General features: G+C 38.1%; 4 protein-coding genes across 6 annotated transcripts in view; 2 read left to right on the top strand and 2 right to left on the bottom strand.

Moving 5' to 3' along the window:
* btc (betacellulin, epidermal growth factor family member) overlaps positions 1–2,969 on the bottom strand; it is a 9,145-nt gene extending 6,176 nt beyond the window's left edge. Inside the window, exons 1-2 of the mRNA XM_007558871.2 lie at positions 1,283–2,969; positions 611–703 (exon numbers count right to left, since the gene is read on the bottom strand). Of these exons, the coding sequence (XP_007558933.1) occupies positions 611–703; positions 1,283–1,322 (133 nt within the window). The 5' untranslated portion in view covers positions 1,323–2,969. The remainder of the gene's footprint in view (positions 1–610; positions 704–1,282) is intronic.
* Positions 2,970–5,685: 2,716 nt separating this feature from the next.
* gng10 (guanine nucleotide binding protein (G protein), gamma 10) lies at positions 5,686–6,816 on the bottom strand. The gene is made up of 3 exons (XM_007558870.2): positions 6,593–6,816; positions 5,917–6,044; positions 5,686–5,827 (listed from the first exon to the last, which is right to left on the bottom strand). Exons 1-2 carry the CDS (start codon positions 6,671–6,673, stop codon positions 5,919–5,921), a joined length of 207 nt encoding a protein of 68 aa, XP_007558932.1. The 5' UTR covers positions 6,674–6,816; the 3' UTR covers positions 5,686–5,827; positions 5,917–5,918.
* A 940-nt stretch (positions 6,817–7,756) lies between these two features.
* Positions 7,757–9,525, top strand: nxnl2 (nucleoredoxin like 2). 2 transcript variants are annotated; one of them, XM_007558869.2, is made up of 3 exons: positions 7,757–7,844; positions 7,933–8,257; positions 9,010–9,525. In XM_007558869.2, the coding sequence occupies exons 2-3, from the start codon at positions 7,956–7,958 to the stop codon at positions 9,176–9,178; spliced, it is 471 nt and encodes a 156-aa protein (XP_007558931.1). In that variant the 5' UTR covers positions 7,757–7,844; positions 7,933–7,955; the 3' UTR covers positions 9,179–9,525. The 2 variants fall into 2 exon arrangements, with proteins under 2 accessions (XP_007558931.1, XP_007558930.1); XM_007558868.2 differs by lacking the exon at positions 7,757–7,844 and having other exon boundaries at positions 7,851–8,257.
* Positions 9,526–12,593: 3,068 nt separating this feature from the next.
* Positions 12,594–18,385, top strand: part of csgalnact1a (chondroitin sulfate N-acetylgalactosaminyltransferase 1a) — a 34,162-nt gene continuing 28,370 nt past the window's right edge. The window contains exons 1-2 of one of the 2 annotated variants that reach the window (XM_016674748.1): positions 12,594–12,742; positions 14,906–15,013. The gene's annotated coding sequence lies outside the window, so the exon portion shown is untranslated. The remainder of the gene's footprint in view (positions 12,743–14,905; positions 15,014–18,385) is intronic. The other variant, XM_007558867.2, reaches the window with a different exon arrangement.

Genomic DNA, 18,385 nt, shown 5'->3' with positions numbered 1-18,385 from the left:
ATTCATTCATTCATTCATTCATTCATTCATTCATTCACTGTTAGACCTTCCATACTAGAGTAGATTTCTCTACCATTAGTTTATTTATTTAACAAGAGTATCTTAGCGCTTCCTAGAAGTAGGAAATGTTTAGTGGCAAGTCTGACAGATTCTGCGTTATTAAAGCAGTGGCATCTGAACTATCCAGTTTTTAATTATGCACAACCTTTTTTTTTGTGGATTTGATTACACACAGTAGAAACAAACGTGTCGTTATTGACTTGTATTGCTAGTATTCTTTAGCACTGCCACAATCAGTTCATTTTCCAAATTGAACACACTCAATTTTGGGAGTGTTCTCATTCACAGATCCGGCAGCAAATTCCTGTACCTTCTGTTGAAAATGAGTCATTTCATCTCCCATTTTCATTGCAAACAAAGTTGCCAAAGGTGAACAGCTAAGAAGGGGAACGTCAAAGCCTTCGCGGCTTTCAAAGCCCATAATCCCGTCACAGATGACTGACACTATTTACCTAGACTGCTTTGACCAGTTCAGTGTCTGCTTTGATGATTGTGTCAATTACACCTTAATGCTCTTTGTGACATCAGTGAGGGATTGTCCCGTCTCTACCTGTGCAGTTGTCTTGACAGACGGATGCGGTTTGGTTGGAGGACCCGTCGGTGGCGTTCCATTCTGCCAGACAACGTTTCCACAGTGCTAGAGCTGCAGACACAAACACAAACAAAAAGCCAGTCAAACACACACATACACGCACGCGCGCGCACACACACACACACACACACACACACACACACATGCAAGTGAGCGCAATAGATACTATTATGCTCACTTGCTTTGTGTTGACACATCAGCTAATTTGAGACCACATTCCACTTTTTACAGGTGCGTAAAAGTTGTCACTCTCACTGCCTGATTTTATAAACTCTCAGAATAAATAATAATTTGTTGGGGAATGTTTCACACTTCAGACAACAGGATTTAAAATGTCATAATTAGTGGGGAGTCAGATAATATAGTGCTGCTTTGTAAGATCTTCACTAAAATGATTAACCAAGTCCAAATCTTTTTACACATGTTAGTAGTGGGAGAATAATGTCTCAATTCAATTTGAACTGAACCAGCTGTCAACAGAAAATTGTCTCAAGAACTAATCTATAAAATTATTTATTTGCAAATTTTACTAGACAAATGCCTCCATGTCTCTAAACTACACTATAATTAAGTTGTGAAGAAAGTTGACCACTTAGTCTAACACATGAGCAGAATAATAGTTAATCCTACCTGTTAGTAGAACTACATAGAGTCTGTGCAACTTTGCCATCTCCACACTTGATGGAAATTCTTATTTGATTTATGAAAATTCACAGACATATGAGGGAAAGAGAAGTCCAAGTGGCTTAAATCCTTTTCAGCGGTCAGTGACTTTTGGAGAGGGAATAGACCTGTCGCAGAAGTTTCCCAGAGTGTCCTGTTGTGGTTCGTCATTGATGGCAGCCACATCCACAAGAGTCGGGGGAGAAAAAAAAATACAACAACATACGCACTAAGATCCCAGCCGAGAGCACCACTCAGGACTGCAACACGACTGATCTTCTGCAGTTTGTGAGTCTAGAAAGGGAGGTGTCAGTGAAACTTAACTCTGCACTCTACTCTCCGCCCACACCTTTAAAGGAGAAGACAAAGCTATTCAGTGTGTTCAGGTTGTTTCCTTTTCTAAAAAACAAGTCCTTTGAATACCTGACCTTGTTGGAATGAAACGATAGGTGGAGCAGCTGCAAAGGCAACCTGCTTACCACAGAAGCACTTGAGACTCTATTTATATACTTTTTGTTGCATTGTGTGTTAGAGCTGTGCATGCTAACTAAACTAACAGAATGCAATAAACAAAAAGAGAGAAAAGATGTAGGAGGGAAAAATGAGACTTTTCAATAGATTGTTGCAATGTTGGGGCTTTTTGTTGTTTGAGGCCGACTCCACCACAGATTAAACGGAGTGAGGAGAGGTTTATATCCCAGAGGCTATGAATGGAAAGGTATATTTTCCTTCTTTATCTGAAACTGTAGAACATGCTCTTCAACATTAAAACCCCTTAACTATCATGAGGATACGCGCGTGTCCTCATGGCTTGCACTTTTTTTTATGTGACTGTTAAGGGGTTAATGCAGCTTCATATGTATTTGGACAAAAAATATGTTACAATCATGACTTACATCATATAAATCATTGTATTTATTCTCTTTATTATTGCTATATTAACAAAAAAATATATGTTTGAGTTACTTTGGTGATGCATGAATAGATGATTCATCTCTAAATGATTGGATTACTCTGCAGAAACACGACGTGACCATTATGTCATTGTATATATTTAACCACCAGATGGCATCGTTTAACACTTTCAACAGAGAACAAGTTGGGAAATGTACAACTGTAACAATAAAAACTAAAAAAAAATGTTTTTATTAAAAATGCAACATTTCCTTAAATTGAATTACTAACAGTCTTATAAAATAAGGTTTGGTCTTTTCTTCTTTTTTTTCTTTTCAGCCACAACTAAATGTTTCAGATCACCAGGCATATTTTAATAACAGAAAATGGTTACTTTAGAAATCGCAAACTTTAGCTTTCCAGTTATTTAATTTATTAAGTGGATAAAAGTTACTGAGTTACATATGTGAAAACTAATAGCCTTCCAATCCTGATATAACTGGCTTTGCAACTTCACTGCCATCAAGCATTTGAAACAACAGATCATATATAGTGGGAGGAATAGCTCAGCCATGTTGGAGGATTTTTGAGCGTTAATGACCTACTAAGGTCACAGTCAAATTTAAGTCAGTACTTTGACTAGAAAACGCATCACCTTCATTTTGACTTTTTTCAAGACGTTCGGTGATGAACTTCTGGTTGCATAACCCATGAATGTTCAAGCTTAAGTTCACAAACTATTAGCTGGATGTTCTGCTTCAGGATATTTTGGTACAGGCAAAACTGGATTCCCAGATCATCATCAAGCTACAACCAACATGTTTTGATTCCTAGTATGATCTTTTTTTTTTTTTTTTCTAAATACTCCATTAGTTTGAAAAAACACACTTTGGTTTTAACTGTCTGCAGAATGTCTGCACAAGTTGGTCCTTTACAAGAGAGTTGCAAGAAGGAATCCATTATTCAATTTTAAAAATTGTTGTAAGCCATTTACAGTTTTCATAACCCTGCAAAAGAATGTGATCTGGTCGCATGAGACCAAAGTGTAGCTTTTTGTACTACATGCAAAACACCATGTATGAAGGAAATGGTGATAGTGTGTCCAGAGTAATTGCACAACATTCTTCTTTTCATCTGCAGGGACAGGAAAGCTGGTCAGATTTCATGAGAAGATAAATAGAACTAAATTACTGAAGAAAAGGAGAAAACGCTGTTAGAGTTTATAAAAGAATGGAGACTGGGGCAGTGATTCAGCTACCAACCGGACAATGACCCCAAACATTCATCCAAAGCTGCAAAGACATGGTTTAAATCGAGGGACATGTTAGAATGGGCCAGTCAAAATCTAATTGGAAATGAGTTTGAGCTATTTTGCAATGACTCATAAAAAAACATTCAGCCTTTAGATATGAAAACCTAACATACCCCAAAAAAAGACTCGGCTGTAAATGCAGCAAAAGGTAGTTCTTCAAATTTTTGACCTATAGAGAGAAATCTTTGAAGCCAGCAAGAGATAAAAATGTAACTGCAACATCATCATCAATAATAATGTTTTCCCTAAAACAGGCACTTTAAAACATGCAAAGTCTTTCTGCATGTGCTACATGGGAAGAAGTGAAAGATTTTATTTGCCCTGAAACAAAACGATAAACTCAACAGGAACTAACAAGCTCATGAGTCAATGATATTAATGTTACTGAACCTGTTCCACAAAGCAACATTTGCCTTTTTAGTTACATTTATCCAACATATGAAAAGCCCTAATGTGCAATAGAAAGTAGGCAGAGGTTTTATGATACATCAGTCAAGTTTCTAGGCAAGTTTATCTGAAAGGTACATTTCAACAAGTAGGCAGTTCAAAGTGCATCTCGCGATAAAAACGTAACACAATAAACAAACAAAAAACATCACACTACAGTCGTAAAATAAAAAGAAATAATGAAAAGATGTAATCCAGACTAGAACTAGTCTGTGTTCCACTTTTACAATGATCTGAGTAGGACTGGCCAATGTGAAAAAATAATTTATAATTTAGATTGATAGTTGCTGTAGAGGGGTGGGAAGAGAACATTTCTATTTCAAGAAACCTTTTTCAGGAGCCAGGAAGGTTTTCTTGGGATTCTTATTCAAGACTCTTTAATTTTTAACTGCGTCAGGGTTAAACCACAGCAAAATCAAAAATTACCTTGGTAAAAAATTTACCCCACAATCCAGCCCTGGTAGGATGACGATACTTTTGCTTTTAAGCATTCCTGATCTGTGAAATTTTCTTAGTAATGTTTTCGTTTTTCCAGTTTAAAGTCGCTTGTGGTCAGTGGTCATTTTATGGGCAACATGTGGTGTTTCCCAGGGCTCTCTTAGAAAGTGGGTGTCCATTTTCTAAAAGTTTTATTCCATCTGTATGTGGTTAAAAAGTTGACACCCCTCTGTGTTTATTGGTTGCATTATCGTTGCTGCTGCTAGCAGGGGACGGCAGTTCAAAGGGCAAAGGAGGTGCTCAGCAAAAGCAAGAAATGTGAGAATATTAACAGTGGAATATTTCACACATAATGGACTGCCTGGAATGGATTAAAGAGGATGAGAGTAATTAAATGTTCCAATGGATTTGGGGAAATCAGGGTTAGCAGGGAACTCGGCAAAGGATGGATGGCTTTACTTAATTATAGATTGCAGAGATAAAGGAGAACCTTCAGTATCTCCTTTTACTTTGCATAATTTTAAAGCTTTGGGCATTGCAACATACTGTTAACATTCAGCTAAAAGGTTAATTACAAACGGTTAGCTAAGACAAAAAAAATAGGCATATTTAAGTAAAGGTCAGCGGTTCTATAGATAGCTCTACAAAGACTCCTCCCTTAAATGTGCACTGGAAGGAAAAGGAAGTGATAAAAATGAGAGTCGTCTCATGACCGGCTAGACATTATTGGTGCTGCATTAGACAGTTTTTACATTAACCTTTATATACCTAAAGGCAAATAAATATATATTTTAAATCGGTAAAAACAGCTAATAATAAAATCTGCAGAAAGAGGTTTTTTAACTCAGAACAGCTCATTATGACAGCAAATATTTACGTATGAACCTTATTTTTTATGCAAGCCCTGGTTTTACTTCTGAATTATCACAGCTTAATCTTACAGATGAGTCCAAAAAGCGAGCTGCCTCAGGGTTATCTTTCACTGTGTCTTTGCAGTTTGAAACAGGAAGACTCAGTTTCCTCTCTCTAAATGTGTTCCTAACTTAGACTGAACATCAGGAAGTTCCAGCGCCATGAGATTCCAGTGTGTCATTTAGTGAGCAGGCTAAAACATCCGTTTTGTACAATGTGTAGATAGCCACTGTATCACTCCGCCCCTGCATAACATAGAGATCGCTCTCAAAGAGACGTCTAATGAGACGTACAGTTACACCATGTGCTTTAAAAAAAAAAAAGAAAGCTAAAATGAAGTAAAATAATATAAAAAGAAAGACATATGTACCAAAGAAATATTTTATTACAGTCTTTCGTTTCCTCCATTAAAAAAAAATTATAATTTGTACAAAACATATCTGGATAAAACGCTGAAATCTCTTTTTTCCCTGTAGGAGATGTCACAGTTGTGTCCACTTCTTCATACTCTGCAAAAAGGGTGCAAAACCTATTATTCTTCTTTTGAAGCTCAGCTGACATAATAAATATTCCCTTGCGAAATAGAAAAGTGTCCGACCTTCACACCACGGCGCAGGAGCGTGGCTCTCTGAAGGGGTTGCTCCCTGTAGGGACTCCGACCAGCAGGGCATCTTTACCCGCGTTCTGCAGACAGTACTGCTGCAGCTCTGCAGCCGCCTGGGACACCTGGAAAAAGCACCAAGTGTATCTATATGATAGGTTTTAGAATTTGTGCCAAACAATGTGTGCTGCGTCTAGGGAAATGAATTTTTACCTGCTACAGTTTACTTAAAAATAAGGCAATGGAACAAACTCGGAAACTTAGAACCTTTTCGTTAAAGTATGTGAACGACAATGTAAGATGATTGGTGCCAGACATGTTTCCCAAATGACAGAGGGAAACCATAAGACTACTCTAAACTCTGTTTATACATTTATACTATTGGTGCATTAAAGTCCTCAGAATTTCAATTATAATTAGTGTAATAGAAACTACATTCACACAACTGGATTGCAAATATTTGACCTTTTGTGTAAATTCCTGAATTTTTGTTGTTCTTTTTGTAAAAAAAAAAAAAAAAAAGAAAAAGAAATGTTGATGTTATTAGTAGCCTAATATTTTGTATAAAACCAGAATGTTGTCATGCAACAATGTTGTGTCAATAGTCATGGGAAAACTGAAAGAAACAAGACCAACAGCCGATAACAACAACACCACCATGCTGGTTTTTTACCTTAATTCTTTCCACGCTGGCCTCAAGTTTAAGTTGTTCCACCAGCCGTCGCATGTTGGATAAATTGGAATTAGAAGTCATGATCCCAGAGATGACAGCAGAGGAAAAAATTATTGTATGAAGACAAAACAAAAGAGAAGATTTCCCCTCACGCTTCTGACACAAAGCAGCTTGACTTCGTTGATGGGCAACAAATGCTGGACAAGAAAAGAAAGGCTGGGTTTCTTTCCAAATGACCTCTCCTCTCTGCTGAGGAAGCAGGGAGAAAGAGAAACACACTGACCTCTATGTGCATTTCACCAACACTGCAAGGAAAACTGTTTAAGATCTGAATCCACTGAAAAGTCCGGTACATTACTTTGCAGGAGAGCTTAAAAGGCACATCAGAACTTAGGCATTATTTTACTTTGACAAAACAAAATGTAATTATAAATTATTAAATCTAAAACATGAAATGACATCGCCATAAAACATCACCATAAAATTGAAAAGATTTTTTTTTAAATCATTTCAATAATTTTAAACGCATTAAGATCAAATTAAGAAATGTAATAATACCAAAGACAATTATTAAACAAACTCAAATATGTTATAGGCATGTACAAAAATGGGGAAGACTGCTGACAGCTGACCTGTAAATTATCAAAAATAACAAAGAAAAATTCAAATTATATAATTATGTAATGGATCTTTACTTCACTTTTTGAATTGAATTGGTGAAATAAATGTAAAAGATTTTTTGGGAACCCAGTGAAGCAAAATATAAATGACTTATAAAGATATAAAGTTGGACTTATCATAATTTATTGTTTTGCTAAGATGTCCACTGTTCCCTGAAGACAATAAAACTTAAATTCACAGTTTATTAATTATTTTAAACAATTGTTCAGATCGTCCTCTACAGCAGTCAAAATTTCTCATGTGGCCCTTTGTGAAGAAAAATTACCCACCAATGGTTAAGTTTAATTACCTCTGTGTGTTTTTATATGCATCTACTCACGCCTGAATATCTGGTTTAACACAGTAATAAAGTTTACAGTGTTACATAGCGTATTGCCCCTCGGGAGACCACAACAACTGCTGAAAACAGCGGTAAAAGGTCGTGCAGCTTGGTATCATAGCAGCAGCGATTCAGCATTGTGTAAAACAGACTTTGATAATGACCGCAAACGCACCACAGTCTTCTCGTCGTCTCATTGGTCCGTAGGCGATTATGAGGATTGGCTGTAAGGAGCTTTTGCGGAAAGGAAAGGTAAACATTTCGGTAACCCAGCAAACTGACATTTAACGGAACTACCATGAGCTAAAGCGACATTCAGCCCCGGACTCTTTGTGTTTAGGTGTGTGAGAGAGTTTGGCAGACATGGTGGAGGTGTTTTCTGGTCGGACTCTCCTAAATAAAGACGGGGACTTCGTGGACCCCGAGGAAGCGCTGAGGAACAAAGTGGTGGGGATTTACTTCTCTGCCGGATGGTGCCCTCCGTGTCGGGACTTCACACCTGTCCTGTGTGATTTTTACACGGAGCTGGTGGAGGAAAGTGAGCCTGCGGCTCAGTTTGAGATCGTGTTCATCTCCTCAGACAAGTCGCTGGATGACATGGTCGAATATTACCATGATATGCACGGAGACTGGCTGGCTTTACCCTGGAGTGATGATTACAAGCAGTAAGTTTTTGTTCACTGCAAACAGTGTAATTCAGGGAATGTTAGGAACAAATAATTAAGTGCAATTTCATCTTATTGGCTTAAACACTGCAGTCTGTAACGTTTTTCCATCTTATGTAAACTACTTAGGGGTCACCCTGTCAGGGATTAGGTTTAAATGCAGAGCAGACTGACAGTTTCCACAGACTGGCCTTTAATGCTGGATGTTATTGGCTACACTGTTATTAGTGTGAACAGTTATGCAAACAGACTTTCTAAATGCATTGCTAATAACCGTTTGAATTGCTTCAGGAAGCAAAATGATAAAATAAAACTAAAAAAATATCAAAGCCTAACAGCGCTTTTAAAATAATTTGAATCCAGTTTTAGCGTGAGCAACATCACAGTCATAAATATTGCTGTAGATCAAACGAATTTCTTTGGAGGCATTAATGGGGACGATCATGTGATTACTTTATTTTATGCTGAATGAATCTTTCTACCTTTATTGGTGAATTTGCAGGATATTTCCTTTTTCTTATTTTTTTTTTCCGTCAAGAAAATTTAAATCTGCCAACATATCAACGTTTAAAACCCACAACTTTAAATTCAGTGTGAGTCTTTGAGATGAGCTGGGTTGATTTGAAAAAAACAAACAAAACAAAAACAGGAAAGTTCATGTGACCAAAGTTGTACCAAATAGAAACAAAGAGTAACAAATCTACTTCTTCTGATCAAACCCAATTTTTCTTCTTTTTTCTTGTTTCACTTAGCGAGTTAAAGCAGCGCTACAAAATCACAGCAGTTCCCAAACTGGTGATCGTGAAGGAGAACGGCGAGGTGATCACCGATAAGGGCAGGAAGCAAATCCGAGACCGAGGCCTGGCCTGCTTCAGGACTTGGCTGGATGCGGCTGAGATTTTTCAGAACTTCAAGGCTTGAGGAGAAGCATAAACCCAAAGTCACTTGTAAAATACTTCATTCACTTGAGCTACAATCTGAATTGTGTGCAAACTAAGTCGGGGGGGGGAGAAAAAAACAGATTCCCTTCACCCAAAAAACATCTCTTGCTTATTGATTGGATATTTTTAGCCTTAAAACACTGTGATTGAGCTCGGTTGATTACAGCTTTGCAAACGTGCAGTTAGATACTGAGACGCTGCTTTAGTTGGAGACCTTTCTATGCATAAGAGATGAATCTCAGGCTCAGCTGTGAGTGAAGTTGTATATTTTGTGTGATTAACAGCTGCCGTAGATCTCAGGTTACATTAAAGCATGCTTCTGCAGCAGTTAAGCTTTCAACAACACCTTCAACCTCCACTTAAGGAGACATGTAAAATATTTCATCTGTTATATTTATTAAACTGTCTGTATATTTTTTTTTTCTTTTGCAATTTTTTTTTTACATTGGTAATAAAAATGCATACCATGGAATCTCTGGTGTTTTTGTTTATACATCACTCGGCTTCTGTTAAACAGAAAAACAAACTCGATTCCCTTTAGTCTCATTAAATGGTAGAAATCTCAGAGGGTCTGTTTCCAGCATGCTAGCACCTTCACAAACCTAATTGCATGTTTCCTCTGAGCATGCCGAGTTCACAGTTATCAATTTGAGCGAATACATCCCACACCTTGATGACTTCATGGTCCTCACAGCACCCACCGGTCCCTGCAGGCCTGCTTGCTTTGAAACTCCATCAAAGCGTTCATGGCTGCTAATTATCCCCACTTGCTCTTTCGAGGAATAAACTGCACCTTTTCATCAAATCTGATCAGGTGTTTTTAACCAACTTTTGAACTCGGCTGCATCCCAAGCAACCATTTAAGATCCTGCTAATGGAAAATGATGCACAAGATACAAATTGACATGACTGAAAGAGAGTTGTCAAACCTGCAGATGTGCATCAAAGCACTTCGTCCAAGAGAACTTCATTGATCTTGTTTGCATCATTTTTTTCTAAGTTGACACAGGAGAGGTTGGGGTTTTGCAGACTACCACAAGGGGTCACTGTTGCCCGCATAAAAAATTGATTTCTCATCAATTAGCTCTTTCTGCTGCGCCTGTCAATACGGTTAGAGTTGTATATTATAAGGTTACGGTTTAACCAAGGCATCTGGCTTTATGTTTCGTGTTAATTTTATTTTATTTTTTCAAATAAAGTACATTGACATGTAACCAAAGAATTATTAGGGAGTGGATGGCACCTCATATAGAAGTTTTACTGTGGATATAATAGATTTTTAATGTGGCCTATAACTCACTGGGGGGAGGACCTACAAGACCCTAAAGCAATTTTATCTTTTTTTTTTTTATTCATAAGCGGTCTTTATATGCATATTCGGGTAATCTTGGTCAATGTTTAAATATGTTATCATTAGCATGAATGTGGTATTAATTGTGAACTTTTATTGATTTATTTAAACTGCTCTGGAATGATATCGCAGCAAAAACTAAGTCTAATATCTATTTAAAGTGATAGTCACTGCCATGACACCAGAAATGATGTCTTTCAAAAGGTGAAAGATGAGTGTGTTTAATTGGCTAATAAATTAGCACACATAAGCAAAATGGAAGAAGAAAAAAAATCATCTTTCACCCACCTATTCAAATTGCACCATTGTTGATTATAATGTATTTTTGAAAATGCAAAGTGCACACGCAAAACTCCAAATCTGTCACTGTCAAAACTATTAATTTGGTCAATTTGGCTAATTGTACACTTATTATCGTTTGAATTGCAATATTGTTCTCTGGGCTCGTGTGATTGGAAAAAAAAAATACTGATACTATCAACCAGACTGATTTTTCTTTTTATACTTGCTTAAGTTCAGCTCGATTTCAAATAAGAACGGAGGATGCAAATGTCTAGGCTACTCGTTTCACACAAAGGTGTTAATGCACACAGGTGTGCAAGACGTAATACAATGCGTTCTACAAAACCAATAGGTGCAATTTCCTTTCTGCTGCCTGATTGAGAGCGCGCTCCATAGCAGGGATGTCCGCCGTAACTCAAGATGTCGACTTTACATTTGGACTTTTTGTTGGCTTTCAGAAATGAATGGCAGTAGTGTTTCCTTCTGCTGTAACGGTGTCTTGAGTAAGTCAACTAACAAGGCTGGCTTTATGCGAGTACAGGGAAGGAAAGGAGGGAGGTGGCGAGCTGAGTGGACTGACGGACCAGAAAACAGAGCGCCTTGAAATCAAGACTAACCTATCAAGGAAGAGAACATCCGTTAGGTAGTTTCAAAATAATATTCAAATTTGTTGAAAAATTATCAGTACAAATGTTTTTTTTTTTTTCATAATATGGTTAAAAAAATTGACGTTTTGTTTAATATAAGTGAACTTAATTTGTTTTGTTTGCAATAGCTTTATTTTAGCTACTTTACACATCTTTAAAATTAGGATTAACACCTTAGTCGACATCCACATGTAGAACTGGAAAGCAGCTTTTCCAGTGCCTGTACCCATTGAACCATTTTACATTTTGTCTCTTCACAAACACAATTCAATGTTATTTATATTTGATTATATCTGATAAGCTATCTAAGCAGCAAATAATCTATCAAATAAAAGAAAATGTTTGTTTGTTTGTTTTTTTGCATTTTTATTAGCAAATAAAAATCTGAAACATATGGATGTGAACTTGTACTAAGCCTCCTTCATACCTGTTAATAAAATCCAGCACAATAAATTTCTATCAGAAGTCAACTCGTTTTCTTTGTACGTCTCTGCGCTTACCAGCTAAAAGACCTGCTGTGAAAGGCAGTTGCAAAGTTTTCATACAAAGCCACACCACACTTTTCAGATTTTATTTTATTTTAAATGCAGAAAACCATGTATTTTTCCCCTTTCCTTGCACTTCACAATTGTGTTACTTGATGGAAGTCCAAAGTGTGGTCCAAATACCAATTTTGTGCCGCAACAGAATGAAGCAAATCTGGCCCATAAGCACAAGTGGTTGATGCTGACTGACACTTGGTTTTATGTTGTAAAGCAACATTTTCACAGACAAAATACGAGCTTAAAAAGTAAAAAAAGAAAGAAAAAACAGTCTGTGCAAGACCCGTTTCATGTTTTGGAGCTAAAATGCCTTGCAGATTTTTTTTTTTTTCTACGGAAGCCCTATATTCTGTATTCTGTTCATTACAATAAATTCCTGCAGATTATTATTAACAGATAAAAACACGATTAAACAAAAACACGTTCGCCAAAAAGCTACCTTTTTAGGCACGGATATCTAACAGGTGGTCCAAATGAACCATAATGTAGACAGTTGAGTTTGATTCCTGACCTTCGTCTTATTTTGAAGGCAGGAACTGCCCAATTTTCCGGTGTTTCTAATACGGCTTCACGTCTAGCAGCAATACAAACGCTCACAGTCGCTTCTGAAAAGCGCTGTAGTCCAGTTGCAGAGCTGCTGCTGCTGCTGCTGCTGGACGGGTCAGCCGGACCGAGGCGATACCAAACCTGCTGCACTCAGGACGGACCTCAACACAACAAAGGTGAGTTCAGTGCTAAGTGATTGTAATGCAATGCCGCTGGATTAAATACTCTAGTAACGCAAACTGAGAGAACTGTTGGAGGTTATAGTGATATTGTCCACTTTTTGCAATTACACTCCAATTGAATCTTGTTTTAAGCTCTACTTCCAAGAGGAACCTGTGACAAGCATAAGCGTTTCAATAACGTTCATGCTTTTGGTGCCCGTCTTTCACCTTACTTGCAAATATTACGCGCTTGAGTTTCAACAAATCCGTTAAAAATTAAAACACCACCCGAGACAACTAATCTACTTGACGCTCCTGTTTAACTATTATTTAGCATCTCACCCACAAATTAACAGACGTATATGCACCACTCTGAGCAAGCTGTTTTTTTGTTTTTGTTTTTTTGGTTGTTTTTTTTTTTTAATCAGAGAAATGCTGTAATCCTGCTTAGTGCTTTCCCTAACAAGCACCTTGGACCCTGAAATATTTAGTGTGCAGGCTGGCAGAGTTGTTTTTCCTCATACTGGCGGAACAGAGCTGAAGATTATGTAGTATTTGAAGTGGTTTACCAGATAAGGAACAGATATCCTGCATCAACAGTTTGAAATGAAATTACTGTATATGTGTGAACCTGGTGATGTAATACGGGATGACTGACACATGCGGCTTCCTGTGTCCTGAAGATCTGGGTTACCGTCCTCTTTGTTTCTTTTTTGTGCCTGGGAACGACTTTATCCTCACTTTCCCTTGCTGTGCAGAATGCGTGCAAGCACACTCATGTTTCATAGATCAGATAACAACGTCATGCAGGACTATAAATCTGTGATATTTTACAGGTATTAAAGTAGCTTCCATGCAATAAAAATGACAAATTGCCTTTGAGGTCATATATTTGTTTTCCTTGCATGTTTTTGATGGAGCTAGTTTATTAAAAACCAGTCGATACTATCTGCTGCAGTGAGTGGTACAAGCCTCTGGATTGTCTTTCTTGTGCCAACCTGCTTCAACTACATCAACCGCAGAAAGTGGCTGATTCTGTAAAAATACTTAAAGTCCTATGGAGAAGTGGCATGGCAAAGATGGGATTTTAAGCAAGTGCTGCAGCACGTTGTGGCATCAAATGTCTTTTTTTTATAAAAAAAATAGCATAAACAAAGTGGTAATGTGCATGCTTGCAAAACATTTAAATTGAGCCATGTCTGGAGTTGCAGTAGTCAGCGTGGTTAGTTACAAGGCGTGAACTAAGCAGTTGACACAATTTATCTTGACTGAATCTTCTGTGGTTTGCTCTCTTGCCGTCTCTATTGTCAGTTATTCATAGCGTTTAGTTTTTTAAAACGCCAACAACTGTACAGTATATCAGATTCGGGGAGTGTCTCACGATGCAGATTAAGATTTATCGTGCTGTGCAATTACTATTCAGAGACTAAAACAATTGAAATGTGGTCGCCATTGTGCTCTTTGGAGCCGAGTCTATTCATTTCTCTGTTTTGTGTCGTATCTATTTGCAGCGCGTTGTAGATAAAGGTGAAGGCTGCATTTTTATTATTGATCTGTGGAACCACATCGATGTGTGTGTGTGTGTGTGTGTGTGTGTGCCTGCCCATGGATAGATGTTTTATCCCCAGAGGCTCTGGAATCAATTTTTGCGTTCACGTTTAAAACACATTTGTGCAGAGCTCAAAGTAACTTATTTATGTTTGCTTACAAATCCTGTTTTCTGCCTGAAAATAAGAAGAGAAATATTGAAGCAGGTGCTCACAGACAACTGCATGTCAGATTACAGTGGACATACACGACACATGAAACGATAGAATCGAGTTATCGCCAAGAAAGTTAAGCCGTCTACTCTGTGAATGCATAACAATATGACTTGCAGCCGAAGAAAATGGTGGATGATCTTTTCGTCGTGGTACCCGTTAGTGGATGGGAAATATCGGTCAAAAAGTGAACATTGTGTCCTCTGAGTAGACGTGTTAGAAGCAGGAAAAATGGACAAGTGGAAGGAAAAGCGAGTCTGAACAGGGCCAAATTGTGATGACCAGACTACTGAGTCAGAGCAACTCCCAATGTTTTTTTATTTTTTGTGTGTGTGTGTGTGTGTGTGTGCGTGTGTGTGTGTGTGTTTCCATCATTTTCTACAACATTTAGCATTTTTGGCACTGTAATCTGTGCCAGGTGTGGGGATCTATTGCAGTGAGACTCCATCCAACAGGCTGATTACAGCATTGGCAACCCTCAGGAGTCTCGTGGAGTCAACACCTCAGTGGGTCAGCACCATGCCAGGTTGGTGTGTGTGTTACAAACTTCAAAGCAGCATGTATGAACATTAAAGGTATAAGAACTGGATTTGCACTCTGTAATAATCCCAAATCTGGCAACAAATTAAATTTGTTGCCAGATTTAATTAGATATGAGAAGGACCGTCTTTCACGGTGGACATGCTGCCTCAAGGTTTCAGTGCAAAAGATCCAAAAAGTAGTTAGGTGGGCCATGGAGCACAGCAATTAGCAAATACCAATGGTTTTCCATATTGGACAGTGGTGACACCAGCAGCAGAATGACCTCTCCCGCAAAAATCAGCCAGTTTGTATTCAGTCTCTAATAGTAATAAGTCAGTGGGAAATGCTAGTCTCTATTACTTTTAATACAAAGACCTAAGCAAAATATATACCAAAAACAAAACACTCACCATATTCAGTAGTCGAGTATAACTGGCTGATATTTGCTGGCTAGTTGGACTGTCTGCTCAGGTAAAACCTGCAGTCAGCTGCCTCACACCTTCAAATTTTGCCAGCTTTAGATTTGAATGAGTTTCCTTAATTGGGGGGGAAAAATAAGAAACATTTACGGGTGGCGTTTCTTCGGCTTTGACGACATGCCTGCCAAACTCCTCCAGTCACTCTGGTTGTTCCATTGGCATCTCATTATATTGAGTTTAAATTGTAGAAGCTTAATGATGGAAAATTTTGGTAGTTTTGACTCTGCAACTCTTTCACCTTCTTACACTAGCCAGTGGCTATTTGCCACCAAATGCAGTGAACAAGCTTTTCTCTTCGACGTTGCAAGTACGTTAACGACAACTTGAACGTTCTCAGGGGAACATTCAAGCCTCTCTCTATCTTAACCGTGAAGAAGGCCCACAGAAAGAAAGCAAGAGTGTCAAACCTTGTTTAATGCTTTTGTAAAGGGGTGGGGGGGTAAAAGTGGTGCTGAAATTGTTTTCCAAGTCCTTTCCAGATGGTGCGTTGACAGGGAGGTTCTGGGAAAACCAGCCTGTAATAAATGAGATGGAGAATCACCTGAGGGGACCGTAGACATCAAACAAAACCTTCCTCTCACCTCCTTCAGTTCCCTCACACTCGCATTAGTCTCACTTCTCCTCGTTCCGTGGATCTCCTACTCTGCTAATAGTTTCCCCCTCAAGTGATCTGTGAGTAGATGACGTTCTATCCAGCCTCTTTTTTTTTTTTCCCCTTCCTTTTTTATTATATCTTAATTAATCTCTCTGCCCTGCGCCGTGGATGTTGTTCTGTTTTACTGAGCTCTAGCTGGAGGGCATGTTGTGACGAATTTGTCTGGGGAGAAACCCTGACATTCGCCGAGGCCAACAGTCACATGAACACATTAACTTTCTTGACCTGTAACAAATGCACAATGCAGTCTGGGCTGCTGGGACGCAGACGGGCTAGTGCAGAAGAGCTCACGCATCCATCATTGTGTATTTTATCTGGTTGCTTCGATGCGTTTTTTTGTTTGTTTGGTTGGTTTTTGTCTTTATTTTGTCTTGGATGTGTGTTTTCAATAACGAGGCCAAGGGGAGGCATATTTTGCATTTATTTGGCCTAAGTGGACAGTTAAAACCCATTTAGCATTTACCTGCATGCAAAAGTTTTACACTGTTGTAAAGTTCTGTGGCAGGGATTAAAAATGGAAACATTTCATGCAGCTTTTCTAAGTATTTGAATCGAGATCATTGCATGGTATCCTAAGGATTTTATGCAAAAAAAAAAACGTAATCAAAATTTAATAGCTGTAAATAGCTTTCCCCCCACAGAGGAAGAAAATATGGCAGGAACATAGCCCACAGGTTTCAGGAAGTTGTTTCCTCAGCTTATCATGTAATTAGGAAATGGCAGTTAACTGCGAAAGCAGATCTACACCACAACATGCAAGCTTCATGCATTATGAGAGCAAGATAAAGTCCATTGAAAGTAGCATTTTGGATGAAATGTCCAAACTGGATAAATTGTGTTTATTATGGTGTCGGATCACGGATTTATTCAGCAGTAAAGGAGTCATTTACCAAGAGATCACAATTGTACCTATGTCAGTGACTTAAATACTTAAAGGGACAGTATTATGTATTTTCCAGGTACATAGTGCCAATTTACATCATAATCAAGTAGCAATGTTACCTTCATTTGTTTTAAAAACGCTGTGTAGATAAAACATGAACTTACAAGAAATTTGACAAATTGGCATCCTGAAATTGACCTCTGTCCCTTTAAGAAGCTCCTGCTCTTTTCTCCACATTTGGACTGAGAAACAGTTTGCACAATTAGATCCATCACAAATATGAGCTCACAACAATATTTGTTTATTAAAAGATCGAATAACAGCATGTACTTTGTTGCACTTTTCTGAGCTTAATCAAAATCGGAGAAAGGAAATCTGAAGATGATCAAATGAAAACAAAAACCAAACGCTGCTTGAAGGTGTAAGGGAAATGGAGTGATAATCATAGCTTCTCGCACTGAAAGGCCAAATATATTCAAAACAGAAGTAAAATTCTTCAAAGTGGAGGTGCGATATCCCCTTTGCAGTTTCCACCTGCATTTCTTTTTTTTTAAAATTATTATTATTCTTTATCGCTTCTACCTTTGATCAGACTCCCAGACTTTTTATAAGATTTTCAGATTATGTGTTTACCTTAAACTGCCAACTTGAATTTACTGGATACTAGCAGTAGCTGTCTGAGTCAATTGAGAGGGTCAAACCTGGCATGTCAGACGCCTAAGGCATTCAAAGGTAGCTCTGTAGAACACAGACTAGCATACATAAAGAGATAACCCGTCACCTGAGTGGGATTTCTGCTGTGCTGGTGTTACTGTCAAACAAAAGTGGGGCAGAGAACTTCACTCCATTTTCTGACAGCAGACTGCTGCAGCGCTGGCTCTTCGTTCAGCCTCTCGCCCTCTTCCCGGCTCATTTTCTAAAAGAAATGCACTATTATTTAAAGTTTCCTCTGGGGCTTGGTTAATATATTGGCTGCAAATAAATTATATCTGCCTGCCGATCCCCTGTTGGCAGGAAGCTCTTGTATAAAGGAGGAAAAAGCTAGGGCAGAGGGCGCAGAGCTCTGGAGCTGAAAACATCGCTGGTCACCAAATACTAAATTATTTGTCCTCGTATTTCATTTTCTTTATGACAGCCGTTTTTTTTTGTTTTTTTTTTACTATTTTTTTAAGAGGAGAGGTTTTGTATCTCTGAGTTTTTTTACTATTTTTTTAAGAGGAGAGGTTTTGTATCTCTGAGCATCTCCCACGCATTCAGCACCACATCTGTGGTTTTATTTCCTGAATGAAAAATGAAATATGTGATATGGGCAAAAACACATTTATCAGTCGAGCCATTTCAGGAAACGGAACAATGTAT

Source organism: Poecilia formosa, unplaced genomic scaffold, assembly GCF_000485575.1.
Source record: "Poecilia formosa unplaced genomic scaffold, Poecilia_formosa-5.1.2 Scaffold100, whole genome shotgun sequence".
NCBI classification, from domain to species: domain Eukaryota; kingdom Metazoa; phylum Chordata; class Actinopteri; order Cyprinodontiformes; family Poeciliidae; genus Poecilia; species Poecilia formosa.
The sequence above is the reverse complement of the archived record's forward strand: the minus strand, read 5'-3'. Positions and strand labels throughout refer to the sequence as shown.

Bases quoted from the DNA above. Each gene is read 5' to 3' on its own strand.
- gng10 (XM_007558870.2), bottom strand. From the start codon at position 6,673: ATGACTTCTAATTCCAATTTATCCAACATGCGACGGCTGGTGGAACAA. The intron at 6,045-6,592 runs GTAAAAAACCAG...TGCTTTTTCCAG, and splicing joins CCAGCGTGGAAAGAATTAAG to GTGTCCCAGGCGGCTGCAGA.
- nxnl2 (XM_007558869.2), top strand. From the start codon at position 7,956: ATGGTGGAGGTGTTTTCTGGTCGGACTCTCCTAAATAAAGACGGGGAC. The intron at 8,258-9,009 runs GTAAGTTTTTGT...TGTTTCACTTAG, and splicing joins TGGAGTGATGATTACAAGCA to CGAGTTAAAGCAGCGCTACA.